We start from the raw sequence: 18,895 nt of genomic DNA, 5'->3' as shown, positions 1-18,895 counted from the left end.
TGACTATGGAAGCCCACCATTTAAAACAAAATATTGAAAATATTTTATATTACTGATTTTTCTGATATTTTCCAACTATTTGGTGATCATATAGTGTAATTTTCTCAAAAAGGTTGTAAGATTAAACTTGTTCTACTGTGATATTCTTGGAATTTTAGCATATTTCTAGCTTCTTGTGGCTCACTCACAGACTCACCTTTCAAAACATTTTTAATTGGGTTCATTCCATGGCCACCATTCCAAGGACTATTGGAAGCAATGAATATGCAATACTTTAGACTTACAAATATAGTCAAGAGGCTGATTAACCTAACAAGGTAGCACTAGCCATGTCAAATAACCATGAAAAACTTTGGCAACAAGCAGGCACCTGTTCAAAATGAATTTGAATGGAAACGGTGCTCAGTGCATCACAGAGAAATTAATTATCTCACAGGATTTATTAAAAATATAAGGAGAAGTCATGCTTACAGAAAGCAGGTTTTCTGTCACCACACACATCTTATATAAATGTGTTTCATCTGACTGTGGTTTTATGCATCACCTTTCCAAGATGACCACAGGAGGAGGAGCCGTTTTGCCTCTTGATTCCTGGCATCGTAATCCTGCCTTTCCCAAGAGGGAAGCCATTCCAGGGACAGGATTTTTCAATCACTATTGTACCAAGAAAGTGACAGCAATGATGCCTGAAGGAGATTTATACAAATTTGCCAAAACCAGTTTAGAAAACAAGTTCCTGTGGTTCCTGATGTCTGCAATCTCTTGGAAGGCAGCATAAGGGAGTCACAGGTTCTTGGGCTTGTCTTGAGCAAGCTTGTCTCTTTCAACCCTACCCACAAAGCAAGCCTGAGGTCTACAAGCAGCAGAAAGCGACACGTCCATTGGCCTTAAGAGAAAAAGTAGGGAATTGATCCTACACCCAAAACACACCAATCATGCTTTGTTCTATCCCCTACATTTCTTAAATGCTCGGCTGGGGGAAATGGTACCCCAACTTGCCAGGCCACACAATCAACTTAATATGACATGGCTCAGGGTAAAATGAAAATATACCCATCCCACACCTGCAATCTCCAGCTGATTTTTTAATGCCCCATCTGAGAATGCACACTGAGCTTATAGACTGGTTTATGGATGGATCATGGGGTTTGTCCAGAATGAATGGCTCCCTAGATTCAGTCTCTCAAATGACACCCACGCAAACAGGCTTTCACACACTTAAGGTTTTCTAAAAATGACTTTTTCTCCAGAAAACCCCCACAGCTAAACCATGCTTTCAACTGAGTAGGTTTAGTAAGCTACTTGAATCTTTTTCAACTCTTAACAGTCCTGCTCAGCGGAAGACCTTAATATCAAGCATTTTTTTTTATTTTAAGGTCCCAATTCTGTAATGTAACAAGCCCTCTTTTTCTCCCTTTCGGTTTCTTTTACAAAATTGTTGTACTTTCAGATCTGAGCAACTTTAAGGCTTTTTATTTTTATTTTATTTCAGTTAACCAGTAGGCAACATTGAGGTTTTAAAGAAACAAAAGACAAATAGAAGAAAACAACTCAGTTCAAATTGATTTGGTTAGATTATAATGCTATCCACTTGTTAGCTGAAAGAAAATGAAATTTGCTCAGAACATTTCTCAACTTCAGACCATTAATATTATCTTAAAATGCTGAAAATTAAATGGGAAAGAGTCAATTTTCCAATTCAATTCACATCATGGTCCACACTGATCAAATTTTATTTATATAGTCTTCAGAATGCTCAACATTTTGAGTTATTTTTTAATTATCTATTAGATCCCAACACTATTATGTGTGACATCCTCTCATTACTTAATGTAACTAGAATTTTGGGACAATCTTAATGTAGCTAATTCATGATATTAGTAGGGTACAATAAACTTTTGTTTCGTTTTGTTTTTATTTCCAAGGCAGGCTAACTGCAAAACCACACGAAATGTGGTCCCCGATCAGGCACAGTTCCCAATGGCTGGCAGGGTTTTGCTCTAAACAAGAATGTTATCATTTGGCCTGATCAATGCACAGTGAATTAATGACATGTAAATAAAAGAGATGAGCCACTGAAGTTTTATCAAGAGAGGGGAATAGTGAAACTCCGCAGGGGAAAAAAATGAACACATGGAAATACTGGCATTGGTGATTTGTTTCCAAATTTCCTGGAGATCTAAAAGCAGCAGGACAATGTAAAACATTTGTCATACTTCTGAATTGCAATCCCTGAACCAAATGGGAAATTTGCCTAAGCAGTTTTTAAAACTGTTTATTTTTATTTGGATTTTTTTTTGTTTTCTAATAATAAAAGGGAAACTATCTAACTAGGATGCTAATCCCCAGTTTTAATTAGATCAAAAGGTATCTAACTTCTGTTTTTGAAAAAAAATATTGCTAATTAGTACATAAATGTAGTCAAATGGATTTTTGCTATTTAAACATAGGAGGTATGTACATAAGAAAATAACTGAATGCATCAGAACCTGGGCTTTGTTGGATTCATAGTACTTCAGATTAAGCCCACGCTAACTGCCTTCTCTTCACAATTAATGGAGGTGGATGAACAAGAAGTCAGCCTAAGAAATAGGAGATGCATGCATAAAGGCTTTTGAGTTTCCTGTACTTACTTGTAGCCAAATTAATCCACTAGGTAACTCAAACACTAGGCATAATGCATGGTGTGTGAAACCCATTAATTACTTTCCCTCCATCCTTTCCTCAAAGTTTACTTTAAAAGCGGCTGGTAGACAATGCAACGTAATTAATTTACCAATTTATTTTATGAAAGGACTCTTTTGCCATCGTGAAAATGTAATCATAACCCTAGTGCTGAGCGGGAAGTGAGTAGATTTCTGTGCGAACAGTTTGTCACAATGCAAAAGGTAATTATTTAGTGCTTCTGTTCCCTTTAATGATCTAACATTGAGCAATACTGTTTATATTGAAGAGCGCTTGCACCTTTAATTACCAATTACATATACATAATTTTAGAGCCAAAAGGGAAAGGAAAAAGCGAGGGCTGTGAAAAGACTCCTTTAGACAACATATGCATCCTTTCTCAAAAAGAATTCCTATTAGGTGGGAGCAGAGTGTCAAAATATTAAAACACACGCACACAAAGGAAGATAAGGTAAAGGGATTGGAAGAGCCAGAAATGAACCTAGGTATAAATAAGGAGCATAATGAGTGGAAGTCGGAAAATAGATAAAAATTCAAAAAACGTGTCTTGGCATTTCCTTAACACTCTTGCTTGCTAAAATGAAATATGTGGTTGAAATTACAATAGGCTATGCATGTGTTTTAATATGGAATGGAAGGGGAGTTTTCAAGCTTCTTAACTTTATGATGTAGGAGATACTGCTTAATCAAAAAATAAAAAATAAAAAAGGAAAGCCACCAAGAGAAGAGTAGAAAAATTCAAAGTAACCAACCTTCCAGACCTCATATTGGTTGTAATTTCAAAATCTCCTTCAACTGATAATAGCTGGTTTTTTTTTATTTTAAAAAAACTATTATTAAGACTTAAAATAGGAATGAATATATTTTAAAGAAAAAAAATCAATTTCCTCAGTTTGCAAAACAATTTAGAAATCAAACATTCTTAGTCATCAATTTTTCTGTTTTATTTGGCCATTTTGACATCCTGTGCTATGCAAGTCTCATTAGATTAGTAAGTCTGTGTGTCGCCATTTATCTAAATCTTCTCCCCTTTACTCTCACCCAAGTAAATGGTGTGCACAAAACACAAACACAGTAATTTTTCATTCTCTGGAGCTATCACATTTTAGAAAATCAGCTTTATATTTCCTCCTTGTGCAAAGTTCTCTCTCAAATTATCATTGCTGTTTTCAAAGAAATCAGTAGAAGTTATTTAAACAGTCATTTTAATTCTGATTAAATTTAATAACCCAGACAGAAAGCTATGCTGATAAATGGAATAGTGCAATCTTATATATATCTACACACAAGTAAGCTTTGTTGAATTGAAGGAGGCTTATTCCCAGGGAACCAAGTATAGAATTGCAGTATTATTGCAGATTAAATTATCAGGAGCAGGTATAAGTAATGTTAATAGATATACTCCAGAGTAAGTGGGGTCTTTCTTCAGTAATAATGGTTAAAAATTTAACTCACAGAATTGTATTTTATGTTGAAACAGAATTAAGAAAAGGCAACTAAAAATAGCAATAAAAGAAAAAACATGCATTTCAACTAATCATTACAGAACTAAAAAAACTTCATTGTTAGTTATCAATATATTGGTGAAATAAAGGTAGCCTAAGAAGCAGCCTACTATCTAATGAAACCTAATATATAGAAAACAGCAAGTATATAATTTTATACCCTGACACACACACACAGTATATACGCATATGTACATTACCCACATTAGTCAAGAAAAATATGAACATCTGTGATAAGAATTTGATGAGAACTTGAAGTTTTTCCATGCATAAATTAAATGAAAACATGATGACATTTTTTTAACTGGCCATTTATTCATTAAAAAAAGCAAAAAGCAAATGCAGTACAGCTCTGTATGGGTTCGTGTAGAAATAGAGATGTAAACCTGTTTCTGTTTCAAAGTTTTATGTTCTCATCTAAAAGCAGTTAATGCAGACTGAGTCACCCATCTAAGCATAGAAGGGGCTTGATCCACAAGACACCCCTCCTAAAAAAAAACAATTAACTTCAATGGAACTTCTATAGAAAAAATCAGCCAAGGCCAATAATCCAAGCTCTGGTATGGTAATGCATAAGACCTTTTAGTTTTAGATTATGTTTGCCTTAGCTCTTCCAAGCTACATTTATGAATTCAAAAATGACAATAAACATTAGGTTCTGACAAATCCATTACCAAGACAGAGCAAAATCACTGATTCTTCTTCACACACACACACACACACACACACACACACCACGCACACAAAGACACAAAAGAAATTAAGACAGTTTAACAATCCAAACCTTCAACCATATTGTTTGAATATATCCACCAAGGCACACATTCAAAACCTGTTTTCTGTTCCTAATCAATTGAACTTAAATTTAATTCTGTAAATTAAATTTGGAGACCCTATATATCTACACTTAGGATAATAATGTTCTATAATTAAGAGATTTATTATTTTAAAAAAAATCAAGGTATTAGAATTATAACAATCATGTAAAATATCTTTAAAAATCAAACAGGCCAGATGCTATTAAATTAAAAGAACTCGTCTTCATTAAACCTGGGTAACCCAGCCTGTCAAAACTAACTGTTTCCCATTTTAAAGTGTGTGTTTTCTTCCAACACAATTGTAGCATCAAAAGGTTTTCATTCCATCTGACTGAAGCATAGCATAGTTAAGTGGCTTAATAGTTACTCCATTCTTCATGGGGTGGGGGGTGTTTGCAAACCAGCTCCACTAACCCTTTTCTTTCAGTAATGTTAACATATTTACAGTTGGGCAATTGAAGATACAATGGACTACACATTAATAGATAAGATTTCTTGCTTGCAGAAGGGAAAGTTTAGGAGCAATATAACAGGGTTGTAAAAAGAAAGGTATTAGATACGAATCAAGAAACAATCAGACGCAAATGCAAACTTTTTGGTTGCTGTGCACTTTGAATCAAGGTGCCTGGGGGATTTTTTCTTCTTCTTCATGATTTATAGCTGAATTAAATGCATTAGAATAGCCAGTGAGTAAATTAATAATTCTGCATGCATAATATGCATGCCACACTGTTTGCTGTTATGAGTAAAAATGTGTGCTAAATCTATTTGCCTGTTTTTACGATCTCCACACTTTTCATGAAAACAGCAAAAGGAATCTTTTTGGTGGATGATAACTTCCTGTACCAATTGACACATTGTGCAAAAACAAAACCAAGTCTGCCTCTGTGCAGTCATCAGACAACAGTCAGTTATCTCACAATGTAACTATGTGCTCACATCTGTGTGATCATATTTTTATTCTTAAAATGTAATTTGCAAAGAGCTCTCTTGAGATCAGATTTGTTTCAAAATACTTTATTTTTTGCAGAACCATAAACTTTTTAAAGGAGAGGGGAAATAGTTGAATATCTAATACTCTTTTTTTCTAATCTTATCACCTATAGTGGAGAAAAGAAAAATTCTTACTTTTTTATAGTAAAAATATGAATAATGGATTTTTAGGAATTCTTAAAATATTCCATCATTCTGCTCTTCTTTAAAAATTAATGGCAAATAATAATGCTTTCTCTTCCATGCTTGCCGATAAGAACATCAAGTTGTGCAACATCACAACTTTCTCAGAGCCAGAAGCCAATAGAAATGGTGCTGATACTACGTGCTGCTTAGGTGTTAAGCAGGTGCTATAAGCATCATAGGTATCATAATGTTGGTTACGATGTAAATCTCTGCAGACCCAGATGAGCAGACTGTAGATTAACTATATCTGGCTGCTCTTTGTAATGATGTATTGATGAATCAAGCAGCATTTGCCAGCTGCACAGCTCTACAGGGAAATCCTAATTTCAGAGGAATATCCAACAAGCTCCATATTTTCCCCTCAAAGGAACTCTAAGCACTCCCGCGTTTTCCCAGGCACAGCACCCAGAATTTGAGGATTTTGATAACATGAAAAAATTAGAAGCTTTGTATTTGAAAACTATGCCCAGACATCCACCAAGAAAATTGCTTTCATCTTGAGATTCTGCTCATAAACCCTCATTTAAATTGCTAATGGGTGCATAGGCATACCACTATGCTTATACACCCATTAGAATTATACAGTGGCACATAAAAACCTGGATCAATTATTCAGTGAAGATTCTGAAGATGCTAAAATAAATATCCTCAATTCATGGAAAACATTATCTGCTAATCATCCCAATTATTGCATATTGATTTCCATATAAAATCAGCATAAAAAAAGAGAAATGGCGTTTCCTGCAGACCAATATGAACGGTGAATAAAACAAAACTAATCTGATGATGTAAAATGGCTCATCACAACCACAATTTGCAAGTCAGCAAACTCATATTGTCCCATAAATCTACTTGTAAGAGGTCTAAAAGTATATTTCTGCTCAGAAGCAAGAGCCACAAAGCAAGGTGAATTCCTACTGAGTATAAAATTGCAACTCAGAAGCATTTCATGCAATGTTAATTAAGTTGGACTACAACAATCTTTCGATTCAGATAAGTTTCAGATGTAGATATGGCCAGGCATATAGATGTAATTTCCCTATCTTTGTTGGTTGGCAGGCTTTACAAATATGAATGGTATAAATATATAACATGAATAGTTTCTGTTCCACCTTCTTAAAGTATTCACATCTGGTAGAAATGAGAATACAAAATATCTGAAATCTACTTTTTAAAATGACGTGCACAGGGCAGCTTTTGGGAGGATTTCCATAACCCGCTTGTCCTTCAGACTTGACCACTAACGCTATTACTATGACAAGGAGAAGCAGTTCGATTCTCTTTAGGACTCAAAGATAGGAGATTGCCTTGGTAGGCACATACAGGTACATACATACACATATTTATACTGGGCTGCTTTGCAAAACTACCGATCAAGCTCTAGATGTGAATGATTTCCAATTACTATGGAGGAACCAGCATTTTTTAAGCAGAATTGCTTAAACTGCTTGGAATTGCTCATTTGGAATTAATTTATGCAAATGGCACTCCCACGGCTATGAGTTTCTAAACCCTTTTCTGAACACATTTTGCAGAACTTCCCTTAGGCTTAAGAGAAGAAGTTAACCCAGTCACAAGTTTGATTTGGAATGGGGAGTATAAGAAATAAAATTACAGAATCAAAGTCTCATAGTGACCACTTAAAAACTTGCAAAGTGGTGGCTATAACTGTATAGAACAATAGGTTATATCAACTTCTGGAACACTTGGTATTACCCTGGTCTGCTTCTCTCTATTTCTTTCTTGAGAAATGACTCTGCTTCCCGAATTTAAATAAGACCTACATGAATATCTGCATATTTTGCTAAATGAACTAGCTATTCAAGATGCAGAAGGAAGAAAAAAAAAGATTTATTACAATTGAGAGGCTAAAATACATAGGTCCTTGTACAGACCATAAAAGCTGTAAATCTTTACAAATAAATCAGGGACTGAGATGATATGACTGTGATAAAAAGCTTCCTTTGTGCCTGTGTAAATGGATTTCTTTAGTTAAAACCAAATATATGAATGGGGAGAGAGAAAGTGTCCATCCAAAGAATTTTTGTACTTTTGGCTATAGTAGAACAGACTTTCTACACTATAAATTTATAGCAATATATAGATAACAAGTGAGACCAAGTGGATTGAAAACAGGTGGCATCTTTGTCAAATGTCCACCACAAAAGGTAGGGGTCTTTTTCAAGAGAATTATAATTCATCGTTATTACTTACACCCAATTCTATTCGTGTTATTTTTCAAGTTACACAGAGGCTTTGGGTGTTGTAACACTCAACAAATTTTGTCAGATTATTCCAGAGGCATTAAAAGAAATGAAGTAGAGGTGATGCTTTATGTGCAATCACATGCATTCCTACAATACATTCTTACTGTACCACATGAGTTCACACTATTCCCAACAAGCATTTAAGCACTTACAAAACAATCACTAGATCTTTCCAAGAAATTTTCTGCATTCAAAAATGTTGCGAATGGAAAACTAAATATATTTGTAGAAACCTTCAAGCCATTTCTTATGAATGTCATACCATTAATGAACCTCCCAAATACCTCTTTTGCCAGAAAATTATATTCCTGCATTATGCCCGTGACCACTGATTATCCTTCCCCAGTATATGTCTATGCTGCAAGAAATGTATCTTCTTCCTTTTATCTGTTTTCAATTCTATTTTTATATTTTTGAATGTATGTTCTTACAGAACAACAAAAAAAAATTCAAAATCCCCAATATACAGTTGAAACTTAGTTGACTGAAAGGGTACTTTTTCAAAATAAAGTGGAAGAACAGAACAAATGCAAATGCTTCTGAGAATGGTATTTTATAACACCAATTAAGCAGAAACAAGAGAAGTGTATCCTCTTAATAGCTGCTAGATTTCTTTACATATCAGTAATGCCCAGTCTGTTTAAACACATTTCCCCTAGATCGTCATGCAGTTATATTCATAACAATATACCCACTTCTTGTGAACTGTGCTAAATGCACTAAAGTCTTGGACAAACCAAACAATGCTTTTCAAGATTATATAACCAAATAATTTTCCAACATAAAATCTCTGAAATTAATTGAAACGAAACAAATGCAAATGTATTGTGTCCTACCTCTTTATCTGTCTAGATTAGAACTGCTTTGGGGATGATTTCTCCGGCATCCTTAAATCACACAAGCCCAAATAAAGCCTCAAGATATAATCTAATGAAAACTTAGTTTTAAGGTCTCACCAATATAGTGAGACCTTCTTAGTAAAAATGCATCTGTATGATTTTCTTAAATCAGATGCTCTTAATCTTATCCGCTGTTTTTAACTTCAACTAAATTTGAGTAATACACATAAAAAAGCAGGCAAGAATAATATTCAGAAACAAAATAAAAGTACAGGCTGGGCATAACAAGTATTTTCACAAGCGTGGAATATTATTGGTGATGCTTTTATTACTGTGAAAAGTTTTTAAAATCCAAAGATTGAAGCAAGCTGTTAGGGACAAAAATTGAAGCTTTCTAGAGCCTACATGTATTCTAGTGGTGTGAGTGGATGTTAGGCAGGGAAGACACTTTATCATCACTTCATTTCCAAATTAGTCCAATAAGATGCCTGCTGTCTCTATGCTTCCAAGAAACTGGATGGGAACACTAAATGAAGTGAAGAAATGATCAGATAAATTGCAGGCCCTGTCTAGCTGAGAATGAAAGGTTCTCATATATAGTAAATGACAGATCTACTCTTTTGTCTGACTTTGAAAGTTCAAATAGGGCCTTTACACCATCAATGGAGAATATCTACCCACAGATTTGTGCCCTGACATGAGAGAAAAATTTGCAGAAGAGTTAACAAAACCTGATCCTGACAAATTTCTTCTACAAAACCTTTCTTCTGGTTTAGCTGGATCTCTGGGTTCTCTTTTTATAACTCATATGATATACATTTCAGCAAAATAGGATTCAAAAGATTCCTACAAAGCTGGTCAGGGGAATCTCGTAAATCACAAGCACATATAATCACATGCTGTCAAAGTAACTTTTTATGCTGTTTATGTTAATCTCTGTTTTTTCAAGTAAAACCTCGATGTCCATATTATTCTAACAAAGGTAAAGCAATGAAAATAATCTTGCATGACTCCATAACATTCAGAGTCATGATAATTAAGATGTTTCTGAAAGGTTTTACCGCTATAAAACTACACTGAATATTTAAGTACATTTGATAACTATGGTTTCTCTAAAGTAACTAGAATAAAATGTATGTGCCAGATGAATGCAACAGTATGCAGTTATCAATTATGAACAAGTATACCACGGACTAGTGAAGTCCTTGTAAGATCTGGTTACCTTAAACCTTCACCTTCACCTTTATATATATACATACATACATACATATATATGTTTGTTTACTATTGTTCTAATGAAGTGATAGACATGAACATCTGCTCAAAACTGAACCGAAATCTGAGTTGATATACAATTCCCTTCCCCCACCATTAAACATACAGCTTTTAAGTTTTTAGTTTGCCCAGGGTATTTATGTTGCTCACAATGTGCATCTATGATTTTACAAAGAAAATGTGTACATATTGACATATACACTCTCTGTAATTCTTAACAATTTAATCTCACTGATCTTTTTTATTCTTTAAAAATAATCCTGTTCTATGCACAAGTAAAATGTGTACAAAAGGCAAATTGTTCGCTGTGCATAAATATACTGCTCAAAAAAAATAAAGGGAACACTTAAACAACACAATGTACTGTATTTAATAGTAGGATGTCTTATCTTGTGTTCCCTTTATTTTTTTTGAGCAGTATATATACCAGCACATACGCTAAATCTGTGAATGACTTATTCTTTGCTTTTAGTTAATCAAGCAACTTGGAACTGAGAAAGTAATGACAAGCAACTAACAGAAAAAAACACTTTTAAAAGCTAATTTTAATTAAAAAACATCCATCTTGCCAGAGTTATTTAATCAGTCATAATTTCCTTAGAAAATAGATTTATCTAACTTGCAATCTCTCTCATCTTGTACTATACAGATCTCGGCATGAAAATCAATACCACAACTTTACACCTAAAACATTTTGTAGGCAAGGATGGAAACCTGATTCCTATTGCCTTGCCTTCACAGATGCTGGGAAACTCAAAATCTCTATCAGACAGGCTATGAGCGCCTCCTAGCTGTCAAAGCAAGCTACTGATCACCACCAATGTGACTTCAACTGAAAAAACGAGGAAGTTTATTTTGGAGAGTATTTTGTAACAACAAACAAGAGAGTGCAGAGCAATCTCAATAGAAAACGGAAAATAAAAGCCTTGTATGTGTTGAGTTAAACTAATGGAACAAACTTCAAACCCACTTCATTCTAATAAGGGAGGGTGAATGTACCAACTAGAGCCAATGACATGAAAAAAATTACCTGGCCAAATTTCATTTTTTGAACAGCCTTTCTTCAACTCACACATCCATGTAACTAGAAGAGACACACAATAACCTGGCTTTCAATGAACCATCTACTTGTGCATGTGTATCTCCATTCTTACTAAATGCTTAAATAAGCCTAACAAATTAATCCCTATATTTGCCTATCAACAAAAAGCAAAACTGTTCCTTATTCCTCAGTGTGTTTATTCCTCCTAAACAAACTAAATCATTCAAAGGCCATCTAAAGATGGCAAAGTGAATGCTAGGCAATGTCTGAAAATCAAGACAGAAAGGGGAAATAGAGTTTTAAAGCCAAAATATGTCTCATAGAATATCTTACAGTCTGCAATTTTAACTAAAATACATCCTGTAGAACTCATGAAGTACAATTCAGGGTAGATGTGGACAATGGAAGAAGCAATAAAATTCAGCGTATAATACCTGCTGCATACACAAGTCACAGCCTCAGATATACAGAAATTGAAACCATTTCTACAAATTTATTTCTAGCTAATTCCTGAGTTTAATCAATCTCTTAAGTTGGATGTCTGTTAGTTTTCTCAATTGCTTCTGAATGAGAGTATTCCTTTCAGTAAAGATAAAAACAGAAAACAAACTTTAAAATATTTTGTTTTTACTGGGACCACGGTGACATTCTTCAAATTAGCATGGTCCAAAAAGGAAGACCAGCAAACCACTTGTTGAATAGAAGAATTCTAGAAATCTGACAAAATTTATTTTTGCAAAGCAAGGGTGTGATTCTATTATCAATCCAACACCACCACCCTGAAAAGATTGCCTTAAGGGAGATTCAGCTCTATATTACAATGAGAATTATTTTGATGGTTGGTTCTTTGATTGCATTCTAACTTATGAGTTCATTTTAAAGCTGTAGTAGTGCTGTTCAAATCTTGTTTTAGCAATTAAACTATAAACTAAACTATAAACTAAACATCCAACATTACTATATAGTACAGAAAAATCTTAACACATTTGTCTGCATTTTCCTCAAGATCTATTTTAATTTTCTAAATTAAATGCAATTTGTTTTATTTTCCCACTAATCCTTCAATAGAAAACAACCAGTTTTTCCTCCATCAACTCATTAATCTTTCACTGGCAGATTAGGTGAGATTCATTTATCAAGAAGGAATTCAGTGAAATCAGAGAAATTTATCTAAACAAATAAATTAAAAATTCCATAACAACGAAGTCAGAGTGCTGTCACTGAAAGATAGCAACAAAACCCTCCACTAACCTGAACAGTATTTGGATTGTTCCCTTAAGATTGCAAAGCCTATACATACTTACCTGAGACTAAGAACCACTGAACTCAGTGGTGCTTATCGGATCAGTTTGTAAATATTTTTTCTCTCAGACCATATTTTCCTTTCTGCCTGCTCACCATTCAAGGTAAGAATCTTTATTTCAGCATCCAGAAACTAAAATCTAAAGCACTCCAATGAAAGGGGGGGGAGAGAAATGCCTGTCTAACAGAGCCATCCACCTTGAAAAGAAGCTGGTTGACCCTTCCTCTTTCACATACTTGCAGTTTTCAGAACACCTCATATTCACTGAGGGAAAAAATACAGGTGGAGAAGGGGGAATTTTATATGAATTGGTTTACTTATTTGGTCCTTGTTTGTGCTTCCCATCCAACTTCATGACATTTGTTGTTGTTTTTTTAAATCAGACTACTCTTCAAAAATGCATTAATACCTTCCTGAAAATTGGTCCAACCAGATCTTGGTGAATCTCTCTCTCTCTCTCTCTCTCTCTGTCTCTCTGTCTCTGTCTCTCTCTCTCTCTCTCTCTCTGTTCTGACAGTTGAAACAGTGACATTTTCTTAGTATTTTTGTCTTTCTTCCCCATGTCTACTCACATATCCAAACACACACATTAGCATCCTCCATTTGTGTCCATGACAAAAGATTATCTCCCTGATTTTGCTTTCTGCAGCCTACTTCAAGAAGCCCTATCTCAGGACCCTTGTTAAGTCTTTCCACCTGAAAAGTGGAATGGGAGACCTGAGGAAAAAAACATGAGTACCTGAAGACTTTTTAGCATCACTGTAAACCTTAAGCCACAAGTACAGAGACATTTGGGGGAAATCTTTCCAGCAAACCTTAGTATCAACCTCCCAACTAATGAGGGTTGGTTCTCACAATAGAGAAAGTGAATTTCCCAAATCAAGCCAGATTCAAATTTCCCAAAATGTGTGCAGTGTCTGTTACTTCTCCTAGTGCCAACATCTGTGATGCTTTTCTCTCCCCCCCCCACCTTCTTCACTATCAAAAATGAAAGTCCACCTGCCAGCCCTTCAGAAAACAGAAGACTTCCTTGGAATAATTTGGGGGGGGGGACGGGAGGGGGACAAGAGTCCTCTTCCTTCCCTTTGGGTATTTCACAAACTGGCTAGGGTTTTTCTTCGGGGGGAAAAATAGTTTGCTCAAAAGGTATGACAGGTTTTGCCTGAGTTTGGGTTTTAAATCCACTTTAAAACCAGCCATCCATTCCCCGCTCAAAATCAATTTAAACGCGGCTACCAAACGTATCTTCCTCGGTGCTGCAGCTGAGTAGTAAAAAGTGGGGGGGGTATGCAAGAATGAGGGAGAGGGGGAAGGAGAAAAAAAATGAAGTAGTTGGGGGAGGGGGCGAAGAAAAACAACCTTCACGAGCCAAACGCCATCCCGGGTCGAGAGCCTTCGTTCTCCAGTCCATATAATTCCCATGTATTCTCACAAATAACAATTTTATCAGCTGTAACAAAGGAAAGACCAAGAGCCACCGCTGTCACCAAATGCTGCTGGCAGATGGCTGCTAGTCCTAGACTCTCGGGGGGGGGAGGGGAGACACAGGGCCGTGTGTGCATTTATGTTCATTTAATATTTGGAGAAATCTAACATACATATTGTATTCTTTCCTGGCTTCCCACCCCCCACCCCCCCAACAATCTCTTCCACTCAGCCCTCTCTCCGGGTCTCGCCCAGACGCGCGCCTCCTTCCGTTGCTTCGCCCAGCTCCCAGAAGCAGCGGCAGCTCTCGCGGCAGCCCGGGCGTGCAAAGGAGCTGTTCCTTGCAGCGTCTGCTTGCATTTCTCTTGGTTCTGATTTCGCTCATTTTTCTTCTCTGCAATATCTTATTTTTTTTTTCCCTCCCCCGTCCCGGAATACTACTCTAGGTCTATCTGTTTCTTGGCCAGTTACTTTTATGTTGTACCTAGCTATTGTTGTGTTTTTAAAAAAAAAATGCCGAGAGAGAAAGCAGGGAAAAAAACAATGCTGCTTTGCAAATCCTCAAGGCACTTGCAACAGTATTTGGTGTCTATTGCATTTCAAAGTATTCGGGACAGCGAAGAAAGATAAGAAGAAATGCAAAATAAAAGGCTGGTTGCTGTTGTCTTTTTTTTTTATTTAACAGTCCCATAGGTTTTGCAACAAGAAGCTGAAACCGAGGCACACTGACCCCTTAGATCCAGACCCCCCACGACTCCAGACAACCAAGTCCTGGATTTCCCCCCCCCCCTCGCTTCCGACGTGTGGAGTACCTCATTCTACATCCCTTGGCCACCCCCATCTGCTTGAACTATTTTGGGCCACGTTACGATCTCAGCAGCACCTTGCTCTTGCAGGATTAGAAAGTGGCGCGCTTTTCACAGGACTTCGCTGGCTTGCTGCTAGCGCGCGCTGCATTTTGCAAAATGGTGCTGCCATTACTTTGTGAGGTCCCACCAAAAAATTCCCACACTCCCCCCTCGCACACATACATCTGCTTTCTCACCCACCCCCCCGTCCCGGTCTTCGCCTGGGCTCTCGCCACACGCCCATCGTATGCAAAACCACCCTACGCTTTGCGCCAGGCTGCCGGACCTCGTCGAGGGAGAAGTCGCTCCAAAGGCTCCGAGCCCGCCCGACTACCTGTCCGTCGCCGCCATCCCTCCCCACCACAAGTCCGGTTCCTATCTCCATTACCGAGCGGGGCTTCCCTAATGGGGGGGGGCGAAGCAGCCCCAATCACTGGATCTCCCCCCCACCTCGCCTGCCACGCTCCTCCTCCGCCTCCCCCTCTCCCAGCTCCCCACGCCGGCCTCGCCGCTTCATCCCCGGCCCAAGCGTTCCCTCCATGTGGTTCTCATTACGGATCTCCCTGCCGCGCTCCAGCCACCTTCCCCCTTCCCCTGCATGCAGCCGCTGCCTTCCACTCGCGGCCAACTTTGGAGCCGCCTCGCCTCTCCTTTCAAGCTCCGGCAGTTCACCCCTCACTGCTTCCCTGCCATCCCCAGTTCGCTTCCCCCTTTCGGCCGGCTCCTTGGCCTTCTTCCTTCTTGCTTCTTCCCGGCTGCCTACAAATTCCCCTCAAACTTTCTCTCCCTCCTCGCTCGGCTCCCGGCATACATACCTCTTTCGCTTCGTTCAGCCCACCCCCACCCCCAGCACACATACGTCCCCCTAGCTGCCAGGCATCCCCGCCGCGGCCAGAGTCTCCTTCCCTCTTCCCTAACTCTCCAAGCCCCCCTCGCTTTCTCCCTCCGGCACCACTGAAATCCTCCGTCCAGTTTCGCGTAAGGCGCCCAAATCGCATCCAGATTCGAGCCTTCCCCCCCCCCTCGCTTCTCCCGACAGACATTCCGCTTTCCGAGTCGGCTGCTCGCGAGGCATAACTTACGCGTGATAATTTCCCTTTGTGATAAGTGCTGCGGGTTCCCCTGCTTGCGACGGGACATTGCCCTGGCATTTACACGGTCATCGCCCGGAGAGCTGGACTTAGGTAGGGGGGAGCGGAGGAGGGGGGGAGCGGTCGTCTTCTCCTCTTCTTCTATGCTCTTCTTGACGGATTTCTTCTTTTAAAAAGAAAAATAAAGAACTCGAGAGAGAGAGAGAGAGAGAAGCGCTTTCCCCCCTTGACGTTCTCAGGATGAGGTTCTTCGTCCAATTAAACAAACATCATAAATGAAGTGGGGGAGGCTTAAGATTTTATTTTCATAAGACAACTGTCTTTTGGGGTTTGGTTTTTGTTTTCCTTTTCCACAGCTTCCAGATCTTTTCTTGAACTTCACCAAGCGTTGACATTTATTTTTCCAGAGTGGTTAGAAGAAAAAGAAGGGGGGGAAAAAAAAAGCAAAGTGCACTTCTTCCATCAGGACGGTTTTCTTTTAAAAAAAAAGACAAAAAGGAAAAAGAAATGAAAATTGAATTAAATGCATACACGCTCGCACAAAAAAAGTAGAAAAATTGGTATTTGCCCACACGCGGAGAAAAATGCAACCAAAAATACCCTTGCTGAGTTAATTAGAATTCTTTTTTGCTTTGCTTTTTTTAAAGGGATAGCCCAAACTGTGCCTCCTCTTTGCCAGTTCAAGTGCTACTATTTGAGGTTGGTTTTTTTTTTCTTTTTTCTTTTTTTGCTTTGCTTTGCTCGCACTACTTTTACCAGTGCTTCCCCCCCCGCCCCTCGCTTGGCACAAGGTCTTGATAGGAAGGAAGCCCCCCAGTGCTTCTGGGTTGAGTGCTGGCTATTACTAGGAGATATATTGCAATGTGAAGATGGCGGAGTCCTGGTTCCCTGGGAGCGCTCAATCTCTCTATGGCTGGGTCTGCCTCCGTACAATGGGATAAAATTCAAGTTCAAGTGCGGACGTGACGTTTAATCTGCACTAGAGACAAAAAAGACCTAGAGAGTAGGAGCACTGGGGGCGACTAGCGGTGGCTTTTTAACATTGTACCCTGCAAGAGAACAAGAGGGGGGGGGGGAAAACCACCCTCGAACACACTCCCAGCACACGCACGGCTCCGATTGCTTAGCCAAGGTTGCCTTCCGCAGAGCCACAGCCAAAACGAGATTCAGGGGGGGGGGAATAAAAAAGGGGGAGCAATCCAGAAGACGGGAAGAGAGATCTTTTTTTACCCAAAGCGTGCCCGCTCCGGTTGCGAAAAAGAAGCAGCAAAGGTCTCGCAGGTCTTAGGGAAAGGGAGGAGGTGACAAGGACCCGGGCCATCCTCGCCGCCGCCGCCGCCGCCCGCTGGCAGGAGGCCCAAATGGGACGGCCGTCTCCCAGGGGAAGCAGGGTGTAGGTAAAGGGGTTAGTCGAGCCAAGCAGGCTGGCTCCGGAAAAGCAAAGGGGAAGGAAAGAGTTGGAGGTGGCTGCGATCGGCTCAACCCGGAGAACCAGCCGGAATGAGGCTTGCAGCGAGAGCCCAAGGTCCGCGAAATCCATCCTGTCCTTGCTCGATCCACCTGCTCGGAGAGCTTCCAGGCGGCTGGATCTTGGCCTCAAAGAGATTCATTCACTTCCCCCTTTTCAACTACACGCTCCCTCGCTCTCTTCCCTGCACGCAGACTGGCAGCGGCGGCGGCGGCAGTAGCAGCTCGACTCTGCTCAAGAACACCTTCGCTGTGTATTTCCGACAGTTTTTACAATAACACAAATATCTGCGTGGGGAAAGAGATATTTCTCTCCCACCCCCTTCTCGATGTGAATCGCGATTGCGGAGGGAGACACGCACAACACGCACGCCCTTCTCTCACTTTCTCCCAGGCGCCTCACCACTTTACGTGAAGAAGGATCCCTGTAAGACTCCCGAGGGCTCTGCTAGTCCAGACTGGAAGCGGCGTTGACCTAAGCAAGAGGGCTTGCAAGCCAGGTTAAAGCCAAAGGGAGACTCCCTCCTCCCGAACCTGACTCCTGACGCTTCCACAGCCAGAGCTGGGTAGTTTCTTGGCAGCGGGACAGACGCGCCTTGCCATCGCCTTGCAACTTCCTCCTCTAGCCTGCAGGCCTGGGATTCTACCTAACCCTCAATGCAGACGGTCGCTTAGGCTAATGGGTGTCTTTGCAGAGCTCCCCCCCCATCGGAAACATTCCAGCTTTGATCAAGGAGCCGGCATTCACCAGGTGTCTGCAAATAAAGCACTTTTAAAAGATTCCTGCTATTCAGATGTTTGGAGTAAAAGTACCAGGTAGCGGGGTTGCCTGGTCAAAATGATCGCTTCCTTTCCACAGCGCGGGAGTGAACTTGGAGCGCGGGGGGGGGGGCGGGGAGGATAGGACCCAAGGCTCCTCAATTCCACGAGGGTGTCGTGCATCCCTCTCAGCCGAGCCCCCATTTTGGGCTAGACTGCCAAGCCAGCTGGTGTCATCAAACGCAGCTAAGCACAAACCCCGGAAAGTATATTTAGTAAGACCTGTACATCCGAAGCTCCATTCTACTGCTATGTCTCCCATGTTCCCCATACAGCATTAAAAGTGACCACTTGTACAGTTCGTATTTTCATTTGAAATATGAAGCGGGAGT

At 39.4% G+C, this 18,895-nt stretch overlaps 1 protein-coding gene across 5 annotated transcripts in view; it reads right to left on the bottom strand.

Moving 5' to 3' along the window:
- BCL11B (BCL11 transcription factor B) overlaps positions 1-17,400 on the bottom strand; it is a 156,321-nt gene extending 138,921 nt beyond the window's left edge. For all 5 annotated transcript variants that reach the window (XM_081314653.1, XM_081314650.1, XM_081314652.1 and 2 more), the window contains exon 1: positions 16,269-17,400. In XM_081314653.1, coding sequence (XP_081170779.1) covers positions 16,269-16,326 — 58 coding nt within the window. In that variant the 5' untranslated portion in view covers positions 16,327-17,400. The remainder of the gene's footprint in view (positions 1-16,268) is intronic.
- Between the last annotated feature and the right edge of the window lie 1,495 nt (positions 17,401-18,895).

The sequence above is a fragment of the Vipera berus genome (assembly GCF_964194415.1).
Source record: "Vipera berus genome assembly, chromosome: 1".
NCBI lineage: Eukaryota > Metazoa > Chordata > Lepidosauria > Squamata > Viperidae > Vipera > Vipera berus.
The sequence above is the reverse complement of the archived record's forward strand: the minus strand, read 5'-3'. Positions and strand labels throughout refer to the sequence as shown.